We start from the raw sequence: 25,044 nt of genomic DNA, 5'->3' as shown, positions 1-25,044 counted from the left end.
GAATGATTTGCTTTGTTTTGTTCGAGACCTCTAATGCGCAAGCAATGTATACGTGCGGTATGCTGTTGAGTGTTGACTGAGCAAGACGAGTGGGGAGCTGCGGGGAAACGCTTTCAAGACCGTCTGGGAGCGTAGCCGATGTCAAAAAGCGGTCGGGTCACGGTCCATCATTTAGCCGCGAATGCAACTTGACGAGTGAGCCAAGAACGCTGCACACACAGAGAGAGTTGTGCAGCGTTGCAGCGTGTGAGGGTGTGTTGCACTGTAGGCCCCCGCTCTTTCGATCGAAGGATTTTTTTTATTTAGCCAATGCTATTTCACACAACTTCCCACGGTTAAAACACCAGCTACATTTACAAAATATAGATGAATAAATGTTAATTTGAGTGGACGTTAGCCAACATAGCCACAGAGCCACTTTGCAGCCTCCTCCTCCAGCACGTGCGGAGAAACCGATCTGCCCGGCGCGCCCTGACGCACTTTACAACCGAAGACGATGTGTGCCATGGTCTCCCCCCCTCCTCCCTCCCGCATTCACACAGTGGGCTGAATTAGACGTAAAATGTGATGGGACGTTCAAGCCTTCTAACCACTGCATTCCATGGTTTGGGGTGGCCTGTAATGAATTGGTTCCACCGGGTGTGCTCTCGAGTTGGACGGCATGTTCCACGCGCGGGGTTCGACGTTTCACACGCAACACGATGCTGGGGAGCTTCTTCGATACAACAACAACAACAACAACAACAAAAACACATGTTGAGAGTTTTTTTTTCGGCCTGATCTTCCCTTAAATGTTCTACGACTGTACAACAACAGTGCCGCTGTAATTATACGCAATGACAGTGTAAACTCGCTGTAAAGAAAATGGTTTGGGAAGATGTTTGCTTCGGTGTGATACAAATGATGGATTTTGGCCAAGTGGGACGAAACGATGTTTATCCCTATTCAGTTTGTTCTGGTGGTGGTGGTGTGAGCAACATTTGTAAAGGGCTCTGTATTACGTTTTATTGGCAGCGGGGTGAGAGAGACCGTTTCATGGTGCGATTTATGTCGAAAGTATATTCTATTCCACGTTTACGGGGGCGCACGCTGATGCTGGGCTCCACGGTGAAATGTCAGGACAATTGTGATGAAATAAAATGGACGAATGAAGATGAAAAGGGGAGAAGTCGAGAGGAAAAAGCCAGTCTTGAAATTGTGCACTTTTCGGAGTACATTTTCGTACGTGTTTTTAACTCGTAGCACTGATTTAGTAAATGTACGCATTAGAGCTGTCAAGAGGGGTTTTTCAACATTTAGTGGAATCTTTTTGTATATATTGTCAGATGAAGTCGGCATAATAGCTGTTCTTTTCGAAATAGATTGTAAATAATCATAGAGTGTGCCTTAATTATGCATATTCAAATAATCCGTTATGAAAGATTTATGCCAATTTGTTTTATAATGGCAATGGAATTTTTGGACGGTATGGTACGGCTCAGTTTATTGATGTGTTTAGCGAAACGCTTTAAGTTTAATTAAGTGTATAATTGTCAATATTCGTTTAACAAAAAATGTTGTGCCTAAGTGGGGGTGGCTGATTTTTAAGCGTGATTTTTATGGCTCAGCGAATCGCATCCTTTCAGTCAAGCCACGTGGTCGTGTATTTGCTCGGATGTCCTATTCCCGGAGAGGTGTGAGATGTAACGCCTCTTCAGGAAACAACTGGAATTATTTGTGTGCCCTGGTATTTGTGAGTAGACATTACAATGGTGCTCACGCGTGTGGCGCGGACGGCCAAAACACTTTGAAGACCGAGGTCTTAAAAATTTTTGCAAACAAAAGAATGCCCCGCATTTTCCTTATATGGTCGCCTTCAGTGCTGTGTCATTGTACTTCTTAAGTGAAAAGCAAATAAAAATGGGATTCAAATAAGCATGTCAGTGCATTGCGAATTATATTTATTCTCCTGTGTTTTATTTTTAAAGCCAATTGCGCTTCCTCTGCCTGGCTCCAACGATTGCCTACGATCGGTACTGTACTGCCAGCAATTCATCTGTGGTAGATCCTTGTTCCACTACGAACTAAAGTATCAATTTATTCTCTGGCGACAAAACAGGTATTTTGGAAGTGAAGGTTTTGAGGTGTCTTGATGTCAGCCCAGCGAAATACAAATTACACGTTTATATTTAACGGCAATCTACAGTTTACTTGGCAGAGTTGTTGTCCACCTGTAACTTCCCTCTGGTGGACAATTGCTTTCCCGATTTGTTGTTGTAAATGACAACATTGCACAGTATGCGGACGGATGACTCCCACGACGCCGCGTGCGTCCGGCACAAATGGCATGATCGAATTATTTTTGTATTCCACATTAAAACCTTCCAATTGCCTGCCTTTGTGCCGTATCCTGCGCAGTATGTGAATAGCCCGGTGGCTCAGTGATTTGCGCACTGTACTGTGAAACCCGACGGGTGCCACCGTTGACATTAGCACCAAGTGATTGGCCAATCGATTTAAATCATACCTCACCGCTGCCTCTCGTCCACCAAGCAGCATGAATAAATACACCGTAAGTGGCTTGTGGTGGGCGAAAGTGTGGGCGCTCCCACTACTTACAAGAGACCAGTGTGGAAGAGTAGGCCAAATACCTTATTGAGGGGCTCTCGAGAGCTACCTCTAGTGAAGGGCCTTGCACTTGTAGTGGCATAAGCAGACAATTGCACGGCTTCTCCTTTACCAACAATGAAAGCAAATCATCATAATAATGTAGTGTGGTTTTTAAAAAAATCAATATTATTTGTGTTCCAGTAATGCAGATGAAATGGCTAACATCGTTAAGCGAGCGATAGCACTGCGCAGATAGAGCATTCGCGGTCGTCCTCTATGGCTCTCTGATGTGTTTTTGGGGTTGTAATTGCGAGTGGTTTCGGTCCGAGGGAAGCTCAGAGCGCGTGGGGGGGGGGCGAAATTAGGGGACAATCGTGCGGAACGCCGAGCAGTGCAACCCGAACGCACATTTCGATTTAAAGCTTTCGTGACTGCAGGGATTCATCTTCTTGGTTCTTTCGGTAAAGTCACGTAGAAGGGAAAGACGCTGTCTTTCCGACAGACCTGTTCTTCACCTGAGGACGGCTGCTTGCGTTGTGGCCGAAACGTCGTGAGAATTATTTTATTATGTTTTCTTTTTATTATTTTATTATTTCCCTTCTACGTGACTTTACCGAAAGAACCAAGAAGACCGAACGCACATGTTGAGAGTGGCAGGCGATATCAGAAGTGGTCCTTTTTGGGATAAAGAACTGGTCTTCGTCTAGCCACAGTAACCTGTGTGACGAGGTACGGTCAAACAACCATAATTGCTTAAAGACGCACATTAATTTTAAAAAAATGTGTTATAGTAGTCTGATATTTTATTTTATACCTACGTGACTTTACCGAAAGAACCAAAGAGTATAGTCTGATGACTGTTGATGATACAAGTACAACTAAGGTGTTGGTAATACATTACATATATAGGGTTGTGTGTTTTTTTTTCATGAATGCCTGCCGAAGTTTAAACTTTAGAAGAATGTAAAACAAAAGTCAGCGCGGTTATTCACGTCCGACTGATGTATCACGCGCCAATAACGTTCGCCGTGGACAGCAGCAGTTGAAGCCCGGTGATCGAGTTTGTTTTATCGCAGTGCCTCTTAAACCACTGTGACACAAGCTCCATCCACGTGACAATTGACAACTCGTGTAGCATCGACACGTGACCGAAGCTCAAGGTTGCCGGCGCACAGGAACGGTGGGGAGAAGGGGGAAAAATTTTACCCGTAAAAACAAAGTTTTTCACTATAAATCCTTTATATGCGTGGCATCGGTTTTATTTTATTATTCATTTCTGTTTTTCTTGAGTAAGAGTTTCATTTTTATCACATTGGTATTTTAAATTAAATATGAAAATTTTTTTTCTAAAAAGTGGAACATTTTGGAAAAATTTTTTCACGAAAATAAATTGTCACGCACAACGAGTCTGTGTGCAAAATGTCAGCTCGATTGGATCACGGGAAGTGGGTTAAAAAACGACCGAAAGATTTGCACGGTCGTAAGCGTGCAAGCAAGTGAACTTAATATAAAGGATTTTAAAAAGAACTCGCATCTCTCTCTCTCTCGCTCCACATGGGTGTCAATCAAAAAATAAAAAGAAGGCTAAACTCGTAAAAACAACGCCGGTGGCTTTAAGACGTTGGAAAAAAATAGTTAATGCCTTAGCCATTGCCGATAAATCGCCATAAATAAATATAAATCAAGCAAGAGCGGGTCTGCAAGCGTGAAGCTGCAGAGAGAAGATTTTAATTTTTAAAAAAAAATTTCAAGTTGACGTGCGCACGTGCCGTTTATTGAGATGCCGATGGGGTTGAGCACATTCCCGAACGCAAAGGGGCCCATCGCCGGACACGTTCCACGGACCAACGGGTGAATCGCGCAGGACAGATGACTCGAGGCAATACTGTTCAAGATCTTAAAAGATAAATGGCCATTGCTTAAATGCCATGTGCGCCGAGACGTGGCGTTAAGGCTGTTTATCCCCCAGAAGAGTGACGTGATAAAAAAAACACGCACATGTACGCGGCCTGAAATCGCATTCGGAATTTCCTAACTTTGTTTTATCAGCCCGGACAATGTTGTACAAATTTGATGTGAGTAAGTTATTTAATTGACTTTCGTCACGTGCCTGCAAACGTGTGTCCAGCCAGCCCCTACTATAGCAGCAATCTTACACCAGTGCCGCACAACTTGGTAGCAGCAGCAGCAGCTACCGCCTCCTCCCCACATTCTCACACCCAAGGCCTCTTCCTTGCAATGAAATGTTGCCAAGCTCTCTGAGCAAAGCTCTCCCAGAAGTCTCCCAAGATGCCTGTCTCTCACTGATATCAAACCATCGCACCTTTATTCTCTTATAATCCCCTTTCAATCTATCCCAACCCACCTCCACCAGCATTTCTTCATCTTCCTCCAAACAGGTTTAACCGCCCGCATTAATTTCAAAGGGTCAACACCGTCATACATTCAGAAATTGCTTCCATTACCGAAGGAACCTCACTATTCGTTCTCTCGTCCGTAACTAATAACCCGTGTTCTTTAATCGCTTTTACACGGCACACGAGGGGATGGGTGGCCAGCGCCACGGTCGGCCGCCTTTGTCTCCCCGGAGCTCCCTCTGTTGGAGGCCCTTCTGCGAGCAGTGGCGTGAGCAAGCAATTGCACGGCTCCACCTTTACGTTTGTAACTGCAATAGATGCTAATGTAGTTCCATGATAACCAAGGGACATATGCATCTTGCTGAATAAATCCGAGCCTTTTCCACAAGTGAAATCTACTTTCATACCGGTTTTACATTTGAACGCATACGCGATCTCACCCAAAAAAAACTTTACTACGAGTAATATCTGTCGCGAAAGCGGAACTCGAATTGTGAATGTTGTGGGTTTGTTTACTCTCCAACACACCGGTATGCTGAAGTAGTAACGAATTGGCACGTTGTATTAACGACACATTTATGTTTACGTGATCTCTAACCCAAAAAAAACTTTTGTTATGAATTAACTGACATATTTACATAAACGTCTTCAGTGTTTGTCCCACCACGCAGGGTCTGCTTTCAATCTCTCTCCCTCTCCCCTTTCTCCAAAATTTCGACCCATCACCATGTGTACGGTGCCGTATATCGGATCTATAACACTGCATTTTATTTATAATTCTATTCGTATTGGTAATTCTTTAAAAAAAAGTCAATGTTATCCCCGTTCGTGAGGCTCACGGTCCAGAGCCAGTGGTAGAGATTCCGCATTGCTCTGGTGGTGGCGAGTGTTTCCGTACAACAATCGTCCCTGACTTCCCCCACATTATACCAAACTCAGAGCGGTTAAACGTCAATGCAGTGGTTCTTAACCTTTACTGCAGCTTTGCACCCCTTTGATTCCCAATCGTAAAAAAAGTATAATGTTCGTAAACACATAGGGTTTGATGAAATCAAAGTAGTTGTATTCTTTGGTTCTTTCGGTAAAGTCACGTATAAAGATAAAATAATAAATTAAATAATAGCATACTACGACGTTTCGATTGCAACACAAGCAATCATCATCAGGTATAAAAGAAATAGCAACAAAAATCTAACCAGAAAACTATAGACAGACATATAAGCAGACAGACATCATAAAGATACACAGAGAGAGAACACGTATCGGCACAAAGAGAGAGGTCGTCTCTGTGACGGGGCCTTAAATATAGAGAGGGGGCGGGGGCGGAGAGAGGGAGGGGGCAGAGAAAAAATTAGCATGTCAATGAGTGGACAACGACGTGGTACTGTACGCAAGCTTGAAATTAAGAAAGTAGTTGTACTTACGTGCCTGAGCTTAATTTGTATTTTCGATTACACTGGTCAACACACTTTTTCTGGCATAAAGTATTTCAACGGTTTTAATGTAATTTTGGGGTGCTGATTCCAAATCTGGCATCAGTTTTTGTCTATCACATCAGGTTTTTGAGATATCAAATATTGCATTTTCAATAAAAACTGCGGAAGAAAAATATTAAATAAATGTGGATATCTACATAAAATTATATTATAAACACACTATCCTAAAAATACAGCACCATATTTTAACACTAAAGCAGTCACTGACTCGCAACAACTTGCAATCATAAGTGACAGAGCTAATTTAAGGTAAAATCAATGAAAATGGCGTATGCCGATAGCATAAAAATGATGTGATAGAGCAAATCTGAGATCAGATTTGGAATCAGCACCCTGAAATTAGTCTAAAACAGCTGCAAAAGTCCAGGCCAGAAAAAAAATGTTTTTTTTCTGTTGACCAGTGTTATCGATGTCTCACACACTCAGGGGGTGCGTGCACCCCAGGTTAAGAACCACTGCGGTAATGTAATTTTAATCTTACGTGAGTTAATATTACAATTATGATCACGTGCACACGATGACAATTTTAGGGATTATTTGGACCAGTTACTGGGAGTCACAAATCTGCTTTCATGCGTATGTGTGTGTGTAGATTATACATGTGGGGGGCAGTAGTGTAGTGGTTAGCGCGCTGCCATACGACCTGAGTTCGATTCCGGCTCACGGCCAACACCGGTGACAATTATCCGAACCGGTCCTGGGCCTCCCCTAGGTCGACTCAGCCTCAATGAGTACCTGGTGCGGTGTGTAAACATCGTCACTGGGGAGGCAAAGGCGGCCGGGCGTGATGCCGTTCTGGCACTTATCGGTGCTCGCTAACAGCACTTGCCCCAACAGTCTCTTTCAGGCTATACAGGGGAGCTTTGTCTTGTTTTTGCCGCCCATATACGCCGTGTGTAGAAACACGTGCGTATGTTGAACTTCTATCGCACCGTACGCAATCATCTGTGCTCATTGGAGGTGCGGAGGAGGAACCACAAACTAAATACAAAGGCACAGTTGTAAAGAAAGTAGTTTTCAATCTCGATTCAAAATTGCATAGCTGCAGTGGCCTCCGAAAAAAATCGGCCGCAGAGGCGCATCTGAAAGCGCGCGATGCAGTGACCGTCTTTGTTTTGATGGTTCGCCAAAAGCCGCTGCGAGGATGACCATGCCGTCAAGAGCTTGCCATCAATACGGCGTATACGGTTGCAATTGATGTTACCTGGGCGATACACTTGTTGACAGACGTATCTTCGAGTGTCTAGACGCGACCACCAAAAAAAAACATCAGGTTAAGGTTTCCTACTCGTGGCGATACGCTTCGGAATCAGCAGCAACAAAAAAAAAGAATGCAGCTTCTTCTTCTTTTCACGGGAAACTGCCGTCGTGGAAAGGATACAATATGTTTTAGGAATGCGTTTGAGTGGCATGCACCTGCACTTGGAGGGGTGCATTAAAACATACGCTTGGTCCATTTATGTTTCAGGTGAGGCAGACACAGAGAATGTAGTGCAACAGGATGTTTGAGAATTGTCTCGTCTTGTGCATTGTAAATACGTGCATATGTCGAGCAGCCAACCGGGAGAATTAACGTAGAAGAAGAAGAAAAAAACACATCTGTTGAAGCTCTATTGTATCTAGATTTGAAGCTTTCGTGACTGCAATGATTCATACTCTTAGTTCTTTCGGTAAAGTCACGTAGGTAAAAAAATGAAACCACTATATAAGGTACAGATATTTTGCTGTGACGGTTTCACCTGAAGACGGAAGCTTGTGTTGCCTCCGAAACGTCGTGATTTTTATTGTTTTTATTTTTATTAATTTTAATTTCATTTGTTACCTACGTGACTTTACCGAAAGAACTAAGAGTATCTATTGTATCTGTTGTAAGCTTAAGTTTGAAAGGTAGGAGGAGCGACAGTACAGGGTTTGAATAGTGAGCTCGGAACATTTCTGGCCGCCATTTCAGCCTGATTCGCGGCCATGGTTACCATCATGAATGCTGAGTGATATCTGAACGAATATTAGACCCTCCTGCTTCGACAAGTCTTCAGAGACCAGCGTAGTGAAGTGTGGTCGAACAGCCTCCGAGGCTCCAAGATGTTGGTCTAAGCCTTCATTCATGAGTGGATGAACACATGGCTGTAGATGCTTGCGTTGTTGTTATATTCCTTTTAGTGTTTCCTTACGATATTTCCATTCATTTCCAGAGTGTGTTTGCATGGGTTCGACAAGCACACGATTTCAGTGACCGCGAGAGATGGAATCGACTTGGCGGCGAGACCTTCATCCAGCAGTGGATTGACCGTGGCACCACGTTGAGGATAAATGACGGTGACAGATTGTCTGTGGACCTGTGCTTGTTCAGCTGCCTCTGTCAAAACTGACAAACACGTGATCGAAGCAGAAATGATTCATTGGCCTGCACTCTCGAAAGCAGACAATGGACGCGTGGTATCATTTTTTTCCCCGTTCCATGGCGCAGCAGCAGCAGTAGCTGCGCGTACGAAATAATGTCTCTCGTTTTATTGTGTCGCTCGTGTATACAGTGTAAAGAATGGAAGAAAGAGAGGGTGAGAGAGACGGCCAGAGCTTGCCACACTTGCGAAGCTGCTTTGATCACCAACGGAGTGCTGAATTTGAAGCCACGATTTTGTGCCAGCCACGGCTCAGTGACCCCGACATGATCATTAGCCAGAGGAGCCCACCTCACCACCCACCTTTCATTGTACCTCCAACATTGATTTGTCTGGGTGCAGCTGCCAATAGTTGTTAGCATTTCTCACGTTTCACGACTACAGAAAACACAATGTAGCCCATAGCACTTCCTTAGATGCTGCAGGTGTTGTTGGTCATGGGCAATCGGCGTACGTATGAACACAAATAGCAGCCATATGGTGGCAGGGCTCTGTTAAAAAAAAAAACGACATTTTACACAGCATCTGAATGCAACTCACATCCGAAGATGCTTCAAGGAAGAATATTCAACCCCCATATAAAGCCGTGACACGAAATGTCACGGCTTTATGATCGCGTATCACGAGTCTCTTCTATTTAAGTTAGTATGAAATTTGAGCGCCCGCTCCACCGATAATATAATTCTTCCTTGAAGCTTATTCCGCGCACAGTATTTTCCCAATCCGGCCGAGAGGGATCGGCTTTGTAAAACCACTCTACGCCCTTTGCATTGTCTTGTTGTCCACCAAATCTTAAAGCAATTCCACCCTCTGTATGTGGTAGGGCACTGATGCAAAGAGAGCGTTGCTACCCTTGGTGTATTGCTCGTCACGCGCTGGGCCCTCCAGTCCTATACAGAGGTCGCCGGATTAATGCGGTCTTCTCGCATCGCAGTTAAAGCAACGTTGCACGTGACTTACACCTCTATCCACCCTACAGTATGCGGGGTATGGGGCCGTCCATAAATGACGTCACGCGATTTTGGACGATTTTTACCCCCCCCACCCCCTTCGTCACACGGCGTCACAAAAAGTCAGACCCCCCCCTCAGATATGACGTCACAAAGCTCTGCCCCCCCCCCCCCCAAATGTAACATGCTTCAAATCGCTTTAAACTATTGTCATTGTAGTGCGTATTTATTGTGGCGCTGCACTCTAAAGTTGTAGGAGAAAACATTCATGAAAAGTATTTTTCATTAAGTAGAACGTGTTGTCTATCTTTATTTAAAGTTGCGCATTTTGATGTGACGTCACATTTCTCAACACCCTCCCCCCTCGTCACACATCGTCACAAATGTCTGACCCCCCCCCCCCCCCCCTAGGTGCGTGACGTCATTTATGGACGGCCCCTATGCGTCGCAGTTGGTGGGAGTCCTGAATTTGAACCCCGGATTTTTGGCAGCTACGGCTCGGTGGCCCCAACACGATCGTGAGCCAGAGGAGCCCGCAAACCGGGCCACCCACCTTTCCATATACCTCCAAATATCGATTTGTCTGGGTGCAGCTGCCCATAATTGTTCGCATTTCTCACCTTTCACGACTACGAAACGAATTATTAGGACAGCACGGCTCAGTGTAGGTCGCGAGTGGTGGGATAAAATTTGGGCGTGTGCCCCCACCCCCCTCTTCTCGGTGATTTGGCCATTGTGGAAGACTTGGCCCAGTACCATCGGGGGCTCTTCTCCACAGTTCACTCCAATGAAGCCCCCTTCCACACGCAGCGGCGAAAACAAGCATTTGCAAGGTTGCAACGTTTAATCATGCAAAATAAGAATTGAACGCTCTGTAATTATCGTTTACAAAGGATGATTTCTGCTTTTGTTTTTTGTTTTGTTCTACAAATGCAGATGAAATGGCCAATGTTTAAACAGCGATTATAGAGGCTCGGGAATTGTTTGCACACTGCCTTTTAAAAAAAAAATCGTCCAGCAGACAGTCAAATTATTTTGTGTGTGTGTGTGTGCACCTTTCCATTAAAGCCTCAACACGCTGCTCTTGCAAAAAAAAAAATTGCACCCTAGCTTGAGGGCACGCATGTCATCGTACATGCAGCCATGTAGCGACTAGACTGCACATTAGTGCTGCAAGTGGGAACCTGTCTTATGTGCTGCAACTGCCAGAATTATAAATATTTTTGAAAATTCCCAGAAATGTTGTGTAATTCTTTAGCCTGACAGGCCCCTTGCACTCACTACCAAGAAATGCTTAATGATTTCTTCCGGTAATACCAGGAGACCATTATTATTATTATTATCTTCATACTCTAAAGGTGGTTAACCAGGTTCATATTAATGCTTAATGTATTTTGTCTCTCTCTCTCTCGAATGAAAAGAGCACAAGTGGCACCATTGTTTTTAATGAATCTGATATATTTCGCCCCAAGTGCCGCTGCATTTTGGAGGAAAGAAATATATCATGCAACTAAAATGTCTTTCGGATTCCACGTGATACAAAATGACCGATGCAAAAGCACATTAAACATTTGTTTTTTCCAATTGTTTTTTTCCATTTGTTTATAATGATTTCTATTGCTTTCTATATAAACATGAAATCGAAATAATAAAAACATGAAAATAACTAATAGTCTGACAAAGGGAATTAATCTTGTACTGTTCAATCAGGAAAATTTGCATTTTGTCCGATTAAACTGAGATGGTGGCTAAACGATTAATATCTTGAAACATACATTTTCAAAATTACACATGTGCTCCAATTACAATTATTGGAATACAGGCATCCCCATTTTAAGTTAATAAAAAAAACTACAATAGATTATATAGTTTTACAAAACTTAAAACTAAGATACTACGTACTAGGAAACATTCCAGTAAACTGAAATCAATTATTGCTTTGGTTCCATGTGTTCGCAAAGTGGTTCATGCACTGCGGCGTGAATTTGGCGATCCAAGTTCGAAAAGTTTTATTTGAACCGGTCCAGTATACTACTCCGCTTCACTGCAGCTGAACCCGCCACGAACCAGAGCAGCGAAGTATGGCTAAACGATGCCTAATAGCATCGACACGGCGTGGGGGGAGACCTTCATCAAGCAGTGGATTGACAAAGGGCTGGAAGGTATTATTGGTCGTCGTTGAACTAGTGTTGTATTCATCTTCTTGGTTCTTTCGGTAAAGTCACGTAGAATGTAAATAATAAACTAATAAAAATATAAAACATAATATAATAATTCTCACGACGTTTCGGCCACAACGCAAGCAGCCGTCCTCAGGTGGAGAACAGGTCTGTCGAGTAGACAGAGTCAGACTCTCGACAGAGTCAGACTCTCGACAGACCTGTTCTCCACCTGAGGACGGCTGCTTGCGTTGTGGCCGAAACGTCGTGAGAATTATTTTATTATGTTTTATTTTTATTATTTTATTATTTCCATTTTACGTGACTTTACCGAAAGAACCAAGAAGATGAATCCCTGCAGTCACGAAAGCTTTAAATCGAAATTTAGTGTTGTATTAATTACATGTACACGCAAGCGGTGACATTTGTTAGCATTTTAACATGGCTGCCAATGCAGGCGGGACCCTGATTGTGTAGTCTTGGCCGGGCCCAGCCATTCTGAGGTATGCATTCTCATTGCCTTGACGTTGACCTGAACTGATTTAACATTCGCAAGGGAGCCTGAAGACGACAGCCGGGAGAGCGGTTTGAGAAAATTGTTTGGGAAGCCATGTCTCTCACTGCCCTCAATGTCATTACCAAGGGCTTCGCTCGAGTGCAGGGAAATTTAAACAGATGACTTCATTAAGTGCAACAAAACAGATCATTAGCTATCACTTTTGAAACATTATTTATTTACGAATGCTTTCCACGGGATACGAACGTTCAACCTTGATGCATTAAAATGCTCCAGAAGCCGCGCTGTGTGATAATTATCTTTACGGGAAGACCACAAGAAGTAGCTCAAGAACTATGACTACCCGGAGACCAAACATTGCAGATTCTATTATCCGCAAACTTATTTATGAATTCACAACACTCATTTTAAGAACAATTAAAATAGGAATAGGGCCAGAATAACGGGGCGTTGCGGGTAATAGGGTTGTGGATAGCTGTGGAGCTCTGCTGTACATTGAGAGCGTTGGTGCACCGATGCCAAGAAAATGCGAGGAAAATTCCTACTCGGTTTTATGTTCGTGAAGCGCCACTGATGGTCCGTGCTGTGGCTGGTTAAAGTAGCACTTTGCATCGGCAGTATTTACAAATTGGATTTGGATGTCACTCATGTGTGCAAACGTTTAGATTTTAATCTGTGCATGGAATAACATTTGTGAAGATCATTTTTTTACGATGCAAAGAAGCATTCCCGTGGGACGCCATTACAAATGACTGCGTGTAAAACTAGCTGTGTGCAGACGAGGAGAGGTTACAATTGCGTCTGTGTCAGGAGCACATTACATGTTGTGCACAAAGTGACGCAAACAGTGCGGCGGTGGGCTTCATTGAATGGGTGCCTGGTAGTAAACAAAATAAATGTTACTCAATTGAATGTTGCGGTCCTTATAGTAGATTTCACTTTGTGTGGGCGCCGTCTTTCATGGGTGTTCACGCAACAAGAGAACAACTGAAACAAGCAGAGGGACGGTGGCATTTTGCGTGGGGGACGGGGGGTGGGATATAAATGGAGATTCAGGACAAATTTGAGGCAGTGTGCCCCTCCATCTATGGGGCAAAGTCCCGGTTATTCTTTGGTTCTTTCGGTAAAGTCACGTATAAAGATAAAATAATAAATTAAATAATAGCATACGACGTTTCGATTGCAACACAATCAATCATCATCAGGTATAATGAAATAGCGACACAAAATCTAACCAGAAAACCACAGACAGACATATAAGCAGACAGATATCACCAAGATACACAGAGAGAGCAACTCTGTACCTGTGTTGCTCTCTCTGTGTATCTTGGTGATATCTGTCTGCTTATATGTCTGTCTATAATTTTTTCTGGTTAGATTTTGTGTCGCTATTTCATTATACCTGATGATGATTGCTTGTGTTGCAATCGAAACGTCGTATGCTATTATTTAATTTATTATTTTATCTTTATACGTGACTTTACCGAAAGAACCAAAGAATAATTCCTGCAGTCACGAAAGCTCCAAAATTAAGATTAAAGTCCCGGTTGTGTAGCGCCACCTGGCGGTGACGAGCGACGCTTTCGCAAAGCCAAGCGACCGAATCGGCCCCAGGGGTCTCTCCCTCGCTTTGCCCTGGAAGGGAGAGGGGAGAAGGAGGAGGGGTCCCCCTTTTTAAATCCTTTATATTAAGTTCGCGTGCTTGCTTGCTTGCTTAGGACCGTGCAAATCTTTCGGTCGTTTTTTAACCCACTTCCCGTGATCCAATCGAGCTGACATTTTCCACACAGACTCGTTGTGCCAGACAATTATTGTTCGTGAAAAAAAATTCCCAAAATTTTACACTTTTTAGGCAAAAAAAAATTATTTTACATATATTCAAATAGAACTAATTCATGGCTTTGGCTGAACGTCAGAGTGTAAGAGCCAAGAGCGCCCTCGCTTCCCATGCCAAAGGTCGCGGGATCGATCCCCGCGTCCTCCACAGTCGAATATATTTTTAAATCCTTTATATTAAGTTCGCTGCCACGCATATAAAGGATTTATAGTGAAAAACTTTGTTTTTACGGGATTTACTTATTTCCCTTTGAGTCAGAGGTCGCAACCGGGTACCCGATACCCACCTTGGTGCGGTCGGGTACGGGTAGACCGTGAGTCACTGGTGAGTAACTGTTTGTCACTCATTTTCCAACGTCTTGTCTCTTCTCACAATTCAAGTTCCTAGAATCAATCCACCCGCGCCTGCAACATGGCTTCATCCCAGAGGTCGCAATCAGGAACCCGATACCAGTGCCCTACCCGTACCCGGCCGGGTACGGGTAGGGTACGGGTACGGCCGGGTGCGGGTACCCGTTTGCGTTGGTGCGGCCGGGTACGGGTAAGGAATCAAAACCCGTTTGCGACCTCTGCTTTGAGTTCGGCAGTTCAGCATCCTTATTGATTCATGTAATAGTGGGGGGGGGGGGGGGGGGGTGTATGTGTAATATTTAATACTTTTTCTTTTTACTGTGCAGTGCTTTGAGCGAGGGAAAAACGTCGTATAAATAAAAAGCATCATTATTATTATTATTATTCAAGCAAAGCCTGGGCTGCTGGCGAGACGTGTTTCTTTTGTCAACGATCCAGAGTTTTTGCTCGTCTTGAAACAATGCTGTTGAAGGGATGCACTCCCAGGGGGGGGGGGTGGGCGTGTGTCCGTCCGGCTGATAGGTTGTGAAATAAACAATTAGATGTTTGTTTACGTTGGGGGCGGGGGTGTGTGTGAAGGATACGTGAAGGAGACATTGGCTGCTATTTTATGTGGCTCCTAGCCTTTTTGCCCGTCTAAGGACGGGTTGTATTGCAGTAAATTTTGAAACTTGCAAGCAAAAAGCAGACCGCGACGTGATATATTCATTGCATTAATGCGTGTGCAATTTGTAAGGGCGCGGTGACACAGACCTATTTCATTTTAAGGTGATAATCCCTTGTTCATCATGACGTCCTTTTTACTTTGATGTCTCAACAGCGTGACGGAGATCACGTGACGTGAGGGTTCTGCCTTTGTAGTGAGGGTTGTGAGTTGACGCCGAGGAGGGGGGAGGAGACGGCTCGCCCCCCCAGTGACGTCACCCGCTAATTATTATGAATTTGGGGGGGGGGTGTCCATTTGTAGGACGTCACCTTCAAATGATTATTAATGTGGGGGGCTGTTCGATGTGGAGTGACGTCACCCGCTCATGATTATTAATGAGGGGGAGGGTGCTCCATGTGGAGTGACGTCACCTGTTCATGATTATTAATGAGGGGGGGGTGCTCCATGTGGAGTGACGTCACCTGTTCATGATTATTAATGAGGGGGGAGAGTGCTCCATGTGGAGTGACGTCACCTGTTCATGATTATTAATGAGGGGGGAGGGTGCTCCATGTGGAGTGACGTCACCCGCTCATGATTATTAATGTGGGGGGGCTGTTCGATGTGGAGTGACGTCACTTGCGCATGATTATTAGTGAGGGGGGGGGGATACTCCATATTGAGTGACGTCACCCGCTCATGATTATTAATGAGGGAGGAGGGTGCTCCATGTGGATTGACGCCACCTGTTCATAATTATTCATTAGGGGGGCTGGTCGACGTGGAGTGACGTCACGAGCGTTCTACACAGACATTCTTGGCTCATTATAGTAGATAATAATAATGGCGGGGGTGTCCATTTGGAGGACGTCACGTGCTAATGATTATTAATGAGGAGGGGTGGAAGGGGTGTCCATTTGGAGGACGTCAGCTTTTAATGAATATTAATGAGGGGGGCTGCTCGATGTGGAGTGACGTCACGAGCGTTAAGGACAGACATTCCTGGGTGATTAGAGCAACACGTGATTTGGTAATGCTGATGCGTTGGCAGTGGTGCACAAGCGCAATGACCCAAAACAACTCAACACGTTCACTAATAACACCGTGACCTTAAACAAAAATACATATGATAGGCAGAGTCTTGGGCAGTGGGCCTTTTTTCAGAGCACATGTAAATAGGTCAGAGAGATTGAATTAGTTATATGAGCTGGAGATTAAACTTTACACCATGGGGCCTGGTGGCGAGATGTTAATTCCATATCTTGGCATATAAGCGAGATTGAGTTCAATCCCGACCCTGACTCCTGTATATTTGGAGTTTTCACGTCTCTGTTCCCCGTGATGGCGTGGACTTTTCTCCGGGTCTTCCGTTTTTCCCCTTCACATTTAGAATCAACATACGTTTAGTGTATTTGGCTGCTATAAATTTGGACGTGATAAGCCACTTCCATGGGATATCATTTGTGGCCAGGTCGCTTCTGAAAAGGAGCTGTATAACTCAGTGGTGGGTCTTATCTGGTAAATAAACAAAACATTTAGTTTTAAGTTAAACATTTTTAAAAAATGCTGATGAACAGTTTTCAAATCGGCATTTGATTACTGTAGTTGCCTAATTGTAGCTATTGGGGATAACAACAATAACAAACATGTACTATTGTGTAAATTGGTCCATGTTTATTTTTGGGAGCGTTCCTTATGAGTCCTCGCGTCTGCCAGGGCTTACATAACGCAATCGTAAATGTGTTATAAGTTGGTGTTTTTGTTTGAAGACGAGCTGTGTGCGCGCTGATTGTTGCTGAACACCCTGGTGACATTTTGTTCTTCAAGTTACAAAATCATTGACAACACTCCAGGCAGCGGACTGCAGAAAGTTGCTGCAACTGAATGACACAATTAGCGTTTATGCATCAGGGACTCTTCATAAAGTCGGTCTTATTGAGCAGGAGATAAGTTTTCGGAATTACATTTTCATTCTCCACGGCGATGATAATTGTCTCGATAATATTTCACAAACGGGCACTGGAATGGTATCCATGAGTCGGTAGGCCAAGGGAAGACTAAAGAGCAGATGGTGGGAGACTGTCAGGGACAAATCTTGGAGGTCGTTTTTGCCTCTATTGTGCTTTGTGTCTATTGCGTTTTGCCTCTATTGTGTTTGTGTCTATTGTGTCTATTGTGTTTTATGTCTATTGTGTTTTGTGTATATTGCGGTTTGTCTATTGTGCTCTGTGTCTATTGTGTTTTGTGTCTATTGTGCTCTGTGTCTATTGTGTTTTGTGTCTATTGTGTTTTGTGTCTATTATGTTTTCTGTCTATTGTGCTTTGTGTCTATTGTGCAACAGGAGCTGCGTGATCTGGCGGAGTCGAACGCGTTGGCAATGAGGTGTGGTGTCATCAACAACTTTGGCCACGGTGAAACACGTTGACCGTGATTGCTGGTTTCGTACACAGTTGTCAGGCTCCCAACAATGCCAACCGAAGCGGTAGGCTGCTCTTCACCGCACACCATTGTTGGCACACAAAAACAATTGTTTACTAATATTGCGGAAATATTAGTCATATTCCGGTTATTATTTTATTATTTTATTTGCTGTACCGTATTGAGAATACAAAATTTCATGACCATTGGATTTGGAATCCCAGAAAACACCACCGGGAAACAATGTTCACAATGTGGGCTTTTTCAGGGGTCCTTTAGTTCACGGAGCTGCAGAGGACTACATAGCCGAGTGTAATATACCGCACGTGGCCAGGGATCGGCCAACCTGTTGCTCCGTAGCCGTATTGCAGCTCTTAACGGACTGCTCCGTGACGTAAGGTGTATGTGTTGACGTGCGTCGCGGCTCTTAAAATATCGAGTTTCGGACCGAATTCTAAAAAAAAATGCCTCTTCTTGTACTAGACCAGGGGTGGGGAACGTCCGGCCCGCGAGCCGTATAAGGCCCGCGAAATCATTTGGTGTGGCCCTGCCAAGGCAACCACAGGCGGGACTCGAAATTCAATACATCTAGGAGCAAACCTGGAAAAGCAGTTGCGAGTAGCAGCAACATCATCAATACCAGCTAACATCACACGCCTCGCCAAAGAGAAGCAGTTCCAGCCATCGCATTAGGGGTGAGTTAATTAAATGTTTGACCAAATATAACAGGCTAATTTTTAAGTTGATAATTTTGTACGGCCCGCGAATGATGTTATAAATATCCAAATGGCCCTTGGCAGAAAAAAGGTTCCCCACCCCTGTACCAGACGGTATGGGTAGGGGTGGAGTGGTTTGGGCATTTGGGCACGGGCGCAATGAACACCCGCAGACCTGAGTTTGCTTTCCGGCCACGGCAAAGTTATTTCAGGATTGTGAACTATAGCCAAACGACAATTCCCCATTACCAACGACAACGTGGAGAGACAGACCTTCGTCCAGCTGTAGATTTACAAAGTGGCTAATTACTACATGTATATATACACACACATTAATGCACTGTAATCTCAAATCAAACATGATCGCGCTACTGTGACAATGAAATGACCTGTTTGTTTTTAAAAGGTTTTGGATTTAATGATTTATTGTTACAAAAAAAATACATTAACAAAACAGTGTAAAATGAGCAATGGCAATACATGTACAAAGTGTAAATTTGTGCATTTTTTTTGTATAAGCAGTTCATGCAGCTCCTGGCTGGACTGAAAGCACCACGACACATCTCAGTGCGTTCTTTCTTATTCGTGTAAAAGCACACTCAACGTGCCACCGATTCTGGACAACGGTTTGTTGTGAGTAATAAATTTAGCCCGAGATTCCATTGCTCTGTTACAGGCCAACGGTTCTTCTCGACTAAGAGGCCCGCGAGGCCAGATGCGGCCAGGCAAAGAAGGCTCTTCTTGGGAGTGGCCCACTGAGAGATAAGATACACATCAGCGACAAGCGACGCAACGTGGCATGTCAATACACGGCAAGGTGTTGTTAATGTGGCCTGCCGGTAAATATAGTTGAGGAACCACGTTCTAGGTGATAAAAGTCGACATTACCACGATGAGTTAGCACCATTTGTTAAACGCCAAGACTGTTTTCGTTTAGAACTCGAGATATTCGAGCACCGACTTATGTTCTCCATTACCAGGTGCGCATGTTAGACTGTTGTATTAGTCTCAATGATACGGAGGGTTCGGCTGGCAAATTAAAACACATTGTCCAGAGGTATGGCAACGCAACAACATTTCGCAATTGCCCTGTTGTATTTTGACGTGCCGATGTCAGACGGCCGTTTGAAATTGTTCTCATTTAATCTTAACATCATCAACGCACAAGGTTTAAAGCAAGGTGTGTTGGCCAGCAATGCAAATGACACTTTGTTGAATTTATTTATATATAGTACAGTACAATAATGTTCTGAGAGCATTGCCAACTAATTTAATCCTTGTATTATATGACCACAGTAATTGTGAGTTAATAAAATAAAGTGGAAAAAAGTATAAAGAAAATGATGGACGAAGCTTTAAATCATTTCATAGGGCCTTTCAGGCTTATTTGGATAAAATAACAGTATTGTTGAGTTTTAATGTTTTACCCTAAATGGCTCATTTTGATGACTAAATAATCTCGGCCTCGGAGTGTAACTAATGGTCTTTTTTTTTTGGTAGAAACATGAAGTTGATCTGTTACATCGTAGAAAATATCATCAGTACCCATTATTGGGACTTGTGTATGAAACGTTGTAATAATATGGTGCAATACAAAGCAATTTAACAAGACGAATAAACATATTCACTGGGTAGTGGGTTGGGGGGGGGGCGGAAAAAAGGGTTTATATCTCACAGTTATAATTCCAACTTTAGTATATTACTACATCGTAATCTACATCAAGTATGACTGGAAAGTCTACACTCGCACCAACGGTGACAGTCATGAGAGCAGAGGTGGGGAGGGAGGGGGGGGAGGCCCAGGTGGAACAAAGGAGCGGTCCAAAACGACAACGGTTGTTCTTCTTCTTGGTTCTTTCGGTAAAGTCACGTAGAATGGAAATAAAAACATAATAAAAATAAAACATAATAAAATAATTCTCACGACGTTTCGGCCACAACACAAGCAGCCGTCCTCATGTGGGGAACAGGTCTGTCGAGAAGACAGAGTCTGAAGAGTCATTTAGACTATGTCTTCTCGACAGACCTGAGGACGGCTGCTTGCGTTGTGGCCGAAACGTCGCGAGAATGATTTTACTATGTTTTATTTTTATTATTGTATTATTTCCATTCTACGTGACTTTTCCGAAAGAACCAAGAAGATGAATCCCTGCAGTCATGAAAGCTTTAAAAAGAAAGACAACGGTTGTGTTGCCACCGCCGTGAAACTGCCCGCCGAGACTGCAATCGTCCGAGCGGAATCAATGCAAAGCGGACGTATCGATGCAAACACCCCAGCATTAGACGCGTACACCGCACGAGTGCGTCGAACAAAATATCATCATTTAAGGGACTAAATAAACGTTTGAAATACGAAAGCAAATTGAGTACCGACGTTTGCACAAGTGGCAATAGGAGATTCACTTTTACCCTCCACTTTTCCTCCACCCACCTAAACCCCATCTCCCCCTGCCCCCTATACCCCCTTCCCCTCTTGGTAAAAGTTGCAGTATTGTAACTCCTGGAACGTACACATTCCAGCAGATATTTTTTTGGGGAGCCGTGGAATAAAACGTCAGAGAAAGAAGAAGATGAAAGTCCCTCGCCGAGACTCGGTGCGAGTCGAGCGCGGCCGACACTGCGCCTGTACCCGAGATGCAACGCCGACGCCACCGACGTTACCAATGACGCCAAGTGGGGATGCGCACCTCGGCATATTCGCACCAAACCACCTTTTTAAAATCCTTTATATTAAGTTCGCTTGCTTGCTTGCTTAGAACCGTGCAAATCTTTCGGTCGTTTTTTAACCCACTTCCCGTGATCCAATCGAACTGACATTTTCCACACAGACTCGTTGTGCGTGACAATTAATGTTCGTGAAAATTTTTTTTCCAAAATTTTACACTTCTTAGGACTAAAATATTCTATTTAATTACCAATTGCTTAATGGTGCAATGCAATCATCTGACCCATAGGTGGCAGCCATCTCAAGCCAGAGGACGAGAGGACTCTAGCCGCCACGCATATAAAGGATTTATAGTGAAAAACTTTGTTTTTACTGGTTATACTTATTTCCCACTGGCGCATGAGCCACGCCAGCATTGGGGGGGGGGGGGGGGGGTTGTCACGGTACGGGTGGTTTTCCACCACAGGCTATTTGCCGAGTCGAGCCAGAATTAGACCACAATAGCCTGGCCTCGCAAGACGTCTGACGTTTCATATGGCACGCGAAGGGCCGTGCGTAGGAAGCACGCGTCCGTTATGCAAAAACACATCAACAGTTCCCGAAGAACTGCATTGTAGTCCTCTTGTCTTAGGTGACCATCAAGTATAATTTGAGGAAATGTGATTGACAGGCAGCAGTGAGACAGAGAGAGACAACTTTTCATCTTCATTAGGACTCGTCAGTGCGGTATACTCACTAAACGCTCACTGCTGAGAAGTCTGCGTCCAGGAACCATTGATGCAGAGTCCCCACTTCTACACTATGGGGCCTGATGGCTTGGCCAGTGTCAACTATATGGCGAATGCCAAGACATCTGAATCTAGACTCGGCTCCCAGCAGGGCCGTGGATTAACCGGATCGTTTTCCACGGGCCACATGCCGAGCCGAATCAGGAACAGAGCGTTACAACTCTGGCCTCGCAGGACATCTGAATTTGGCTCGGGGTCGAAACGGCGCCAAGGTCACTCGGTGCACGCTTGAACGTGCGATGCCGACACCGTCGCACGTTCACTGCGTGCGGCGTCAGCGGCACGGCACGGCTCAGGTTGTGGAGTGGGAAAAAGAGAAACGACCCCGGCGCCTGCTGAGCTGCGGCTCGGTTGTGCAGTGGAAATCGAGGTAAGAGACTTGCGCGAGAAGCGGACGTGCCATAGTCACACGAGAAACAAAACCCTGATGTTCACGGGGACACCTCGGCACTCTCGATGCCGTGGTCGGCCCCGCGTGGCTCATATTTTGGCACGCCATTCACAACGAACTTGCTGTGCCTCAGCTACGTATTTTTTACACATCGATGCACCTTGTGATATATATATGTTTGCACAGACAGGCGGAACGCACAATAAGGGAACGGCTCACTTTCGTATGAGCATTCAAGACCGTTTTCAAAAATACAGATCTGAGGATGAACATCTTTGTTTTAAAGTCCGATAGGCATGCTACATTTACAATAAGTAGATCTAAACACTGCATCAATAGTGGCTCCCAAACTTTGTGCTGCAACCTGCAAAAAATGGTTATGGATTGCACTTTCAATATATATGGAAACCACTGTACTAGACCACAAAAAAGTGTAATATCAATACCAAAAACATCGAAAGCAATTAGCATCATCTCCCTTTTGTTTGCTTTTTTTTCATTTGACTTCTCACTAAAATAGAAATGTACACGTGAACAATGTCCCTGTTTGTGTTGTGCCGCGTAACTTACGCACAATTATTAAAACCTGACGAAGAATGTTACGTCTTTAAAAAAAAAACAAGTTATAATTACTGTTTGTGAGAAAATAAAAAAAATCAACACTGAAGAAGTGAACTGACTTTGTGGTCTTTAATTGTTAACTTATTTGATGATTTTTTTTCTCTTTACTCATTCCCCCCAGCTCTGCGTTGTTGTGTCGGCAGGGTTTGGAGAAGGCGCAGTCGAGCGGGCGTGATTCCACGCCGGATTTTACTCAGCGCCGCAGACGGAGGAGCTGGAGTCGGGAAATCCTCCCCAGAGCCAGACTCCGAAGACGTGAGTGAGTCTTAACGGCGAGAGGATAAAACACATTTTGTGCAGATATGAACAAAACGCGATTCATATCATAACAACTTTCATTTGTAGCAGAGCGCCGCGCAGTTAATTCGTGCCTCCCACAGAGAGAGAGAGAGGGAATGACTCGGAGGCGCGAGGAACCACAGACAAGCAGGAAGGCAGCCACGTGGTGAGCCGTTGCCAACAATTGCCCTGTTGAGCACATGTATTAGTCACGCGGGCAAAAAGGAAATGCCTATTCACGTTAAAATTTGAGTGCATGTTATAGGCGAAAAACAAACAAAAAGTTACAAGAAATTATGTAAACGCTTGTCAAACCGATGTTGAAATTGTTAACGCATTATATCCGCTCCGTGTGGCTAACGAGTGGGTATGATAACGCTTGTAAAGACTGTTAAGGACATAAAGACATGAAGTTTATTTTGTTTAACCGAGCGAAAATTTAAGAGACCTGGATTAGTCTCGTTTGCAAAAATGGCCTTGGTCACCAATGAAGCAAATACGAATCAGCGCAAACACAATTGTGTACATGCGTGGTTGTGGGCATGGCCATGTATGAATGATCTTGTGTGTGTATGTAGCCATGTGTGTAGTTGTGTGCGTGTGTGCCACCGTGTGTGTGTGTGTGACTCAGCCTCAAATGAGTACCTTGTGTGGTGTGTAAACATCGCCACTAGGGAGACAAAGGCGGTCGGGCGTGGTGCTGGCCACCCACCCCCTCGTGTACCATTCCGGCCTTCATAGGTGCTCGCTAACAGCACTTGCCCCTACAGTCAGTTAAGGCTATATGGGGATCTTTGTCTTTGTGTGTGACATAACACACACGGTTGAATCAGCCTCCAATAATTCCAAGTGGAAAGTGCCTTATAAAGAAATGTAAATTATTCTTATCACCTGACATGGTGTGCTGGCCTTCAAAAGTGCTTGCTATCAGTGCGTTAAAGGCTATCAGGGTGGATCTATGTGGTTGTGTATGTTTCGATGTACATTCACGTACGACCTCAATGTGAACATCATTTCGTGTTTATCGTGATGTTCTATAAGGGCCCCATGTACGCTATGCAATGTAACCCGTTTTTCAATGCAAAGTCTTTCAATAGAATCATTCTCATACTACCACTCTGAGGGAGAGTTCATAGTTATAACATGTGTAATGTGAGTTTAACCACCACCTACAGCTGTGAGGCATTGCTTGCATTTCACGTAGCAGTTTTTTTCAATGTATAAACGAAACGCTATTAAGTGTTAACGTGTACACATGTAGCCTGTTGTTCGCCTTTAATAAATACATCTATAATTACATGGTTCTCTAAGGGCAGTGGCTAGCAACGTGCATGCAAAAGCCAGATGGCTTTTAAGAGACTTTAGATTCATATTTGTAATTGTAACATCTGGAAAAAATTGTATAATGTTAAAACAAATATACGTGCGCTTGAAATACACCAAGAATAAGGCACCTAAGCGAAATATGAACATCCCATGCAGTGCACAAAACCTGAATCAAGTTTAAATGTGTGTTACAACAATAATGTGTTTTTCCCCCTTTATTCTGGCAACAAAACTGAAACCTTTTTACGAGGAATCATGTGTGCATTAACCACAATACTTGTGGTCAAAATGCGAACAAAAAAAGGGGGAAACCCCTATTATATTTTTGTACTGGCAAAGGAGGTCTAATGATGTAGATGCTTACCCCGAGCCCTCATTACTTTGATAGTGTATTGTCTTTGAGCTGTATGCCTTTTGGCATCCTCTGGTCTAGCACCAATTGAGATGAGGCTCAAAAGAAAGCTGTCTCTGGTGTGGACCAATCAGTTTTAAGGACAATGCATATATTATCAGAGTGTTTTTTTTTTGCATTTTGACCA

At 44.0% G+C, this 25,044-nt stretch overlaps 1 protein-coding gene across 3 annotated transcripts in view; it reads right to left on the bottom strand.

The window, feature by feature from the left end:
• Positions 1-18,842: 18,842 nt before the first annotated feature.
• LOC133348417 (collagen alpha-1(XXVI) chain-like) overlaps positions 18,843-25,044 on the bottom strand; it is a 118,227-nt gene continuing 112,025 nt past the window's right edge. For all 3 annotated transcript variants that reach the window (XM_061561211.1, XM_061561212.1, XM_061561213.1), the window contains one exon: positions 18,843-23,165. In XM_061561211.1, the coding sequence (XP_061417195.1) occupies positions 23,005-23,165 (161 nt within the window). In that variant the 3' untranslated portion in view covers positions 18,843-23,004. The remainder of the gene's footprint in view (positions 23,166-25,044) is intronic.

This window comes from Lethenteron reissneri, chromosome 27, assembly GCF_015708825.2.
Source record: "Lethenteron reissneri isolate LAM-NWPU_2019-01 chromosome 27, ASM1570882v1, whole genome shotgun sequence".
Classification (NCBI taxonomy): Eukaryota; Metazoa; Chordata; class Hyperoartia; order Petromyzontiformes; family Petromyzontidae; genus Lethenteron; species Lethenteron reissneri.
Note: the sequence above shows the minus strand (reverse complement) of the source record. Positions and strands in the feature narration are given on the sequence as shown.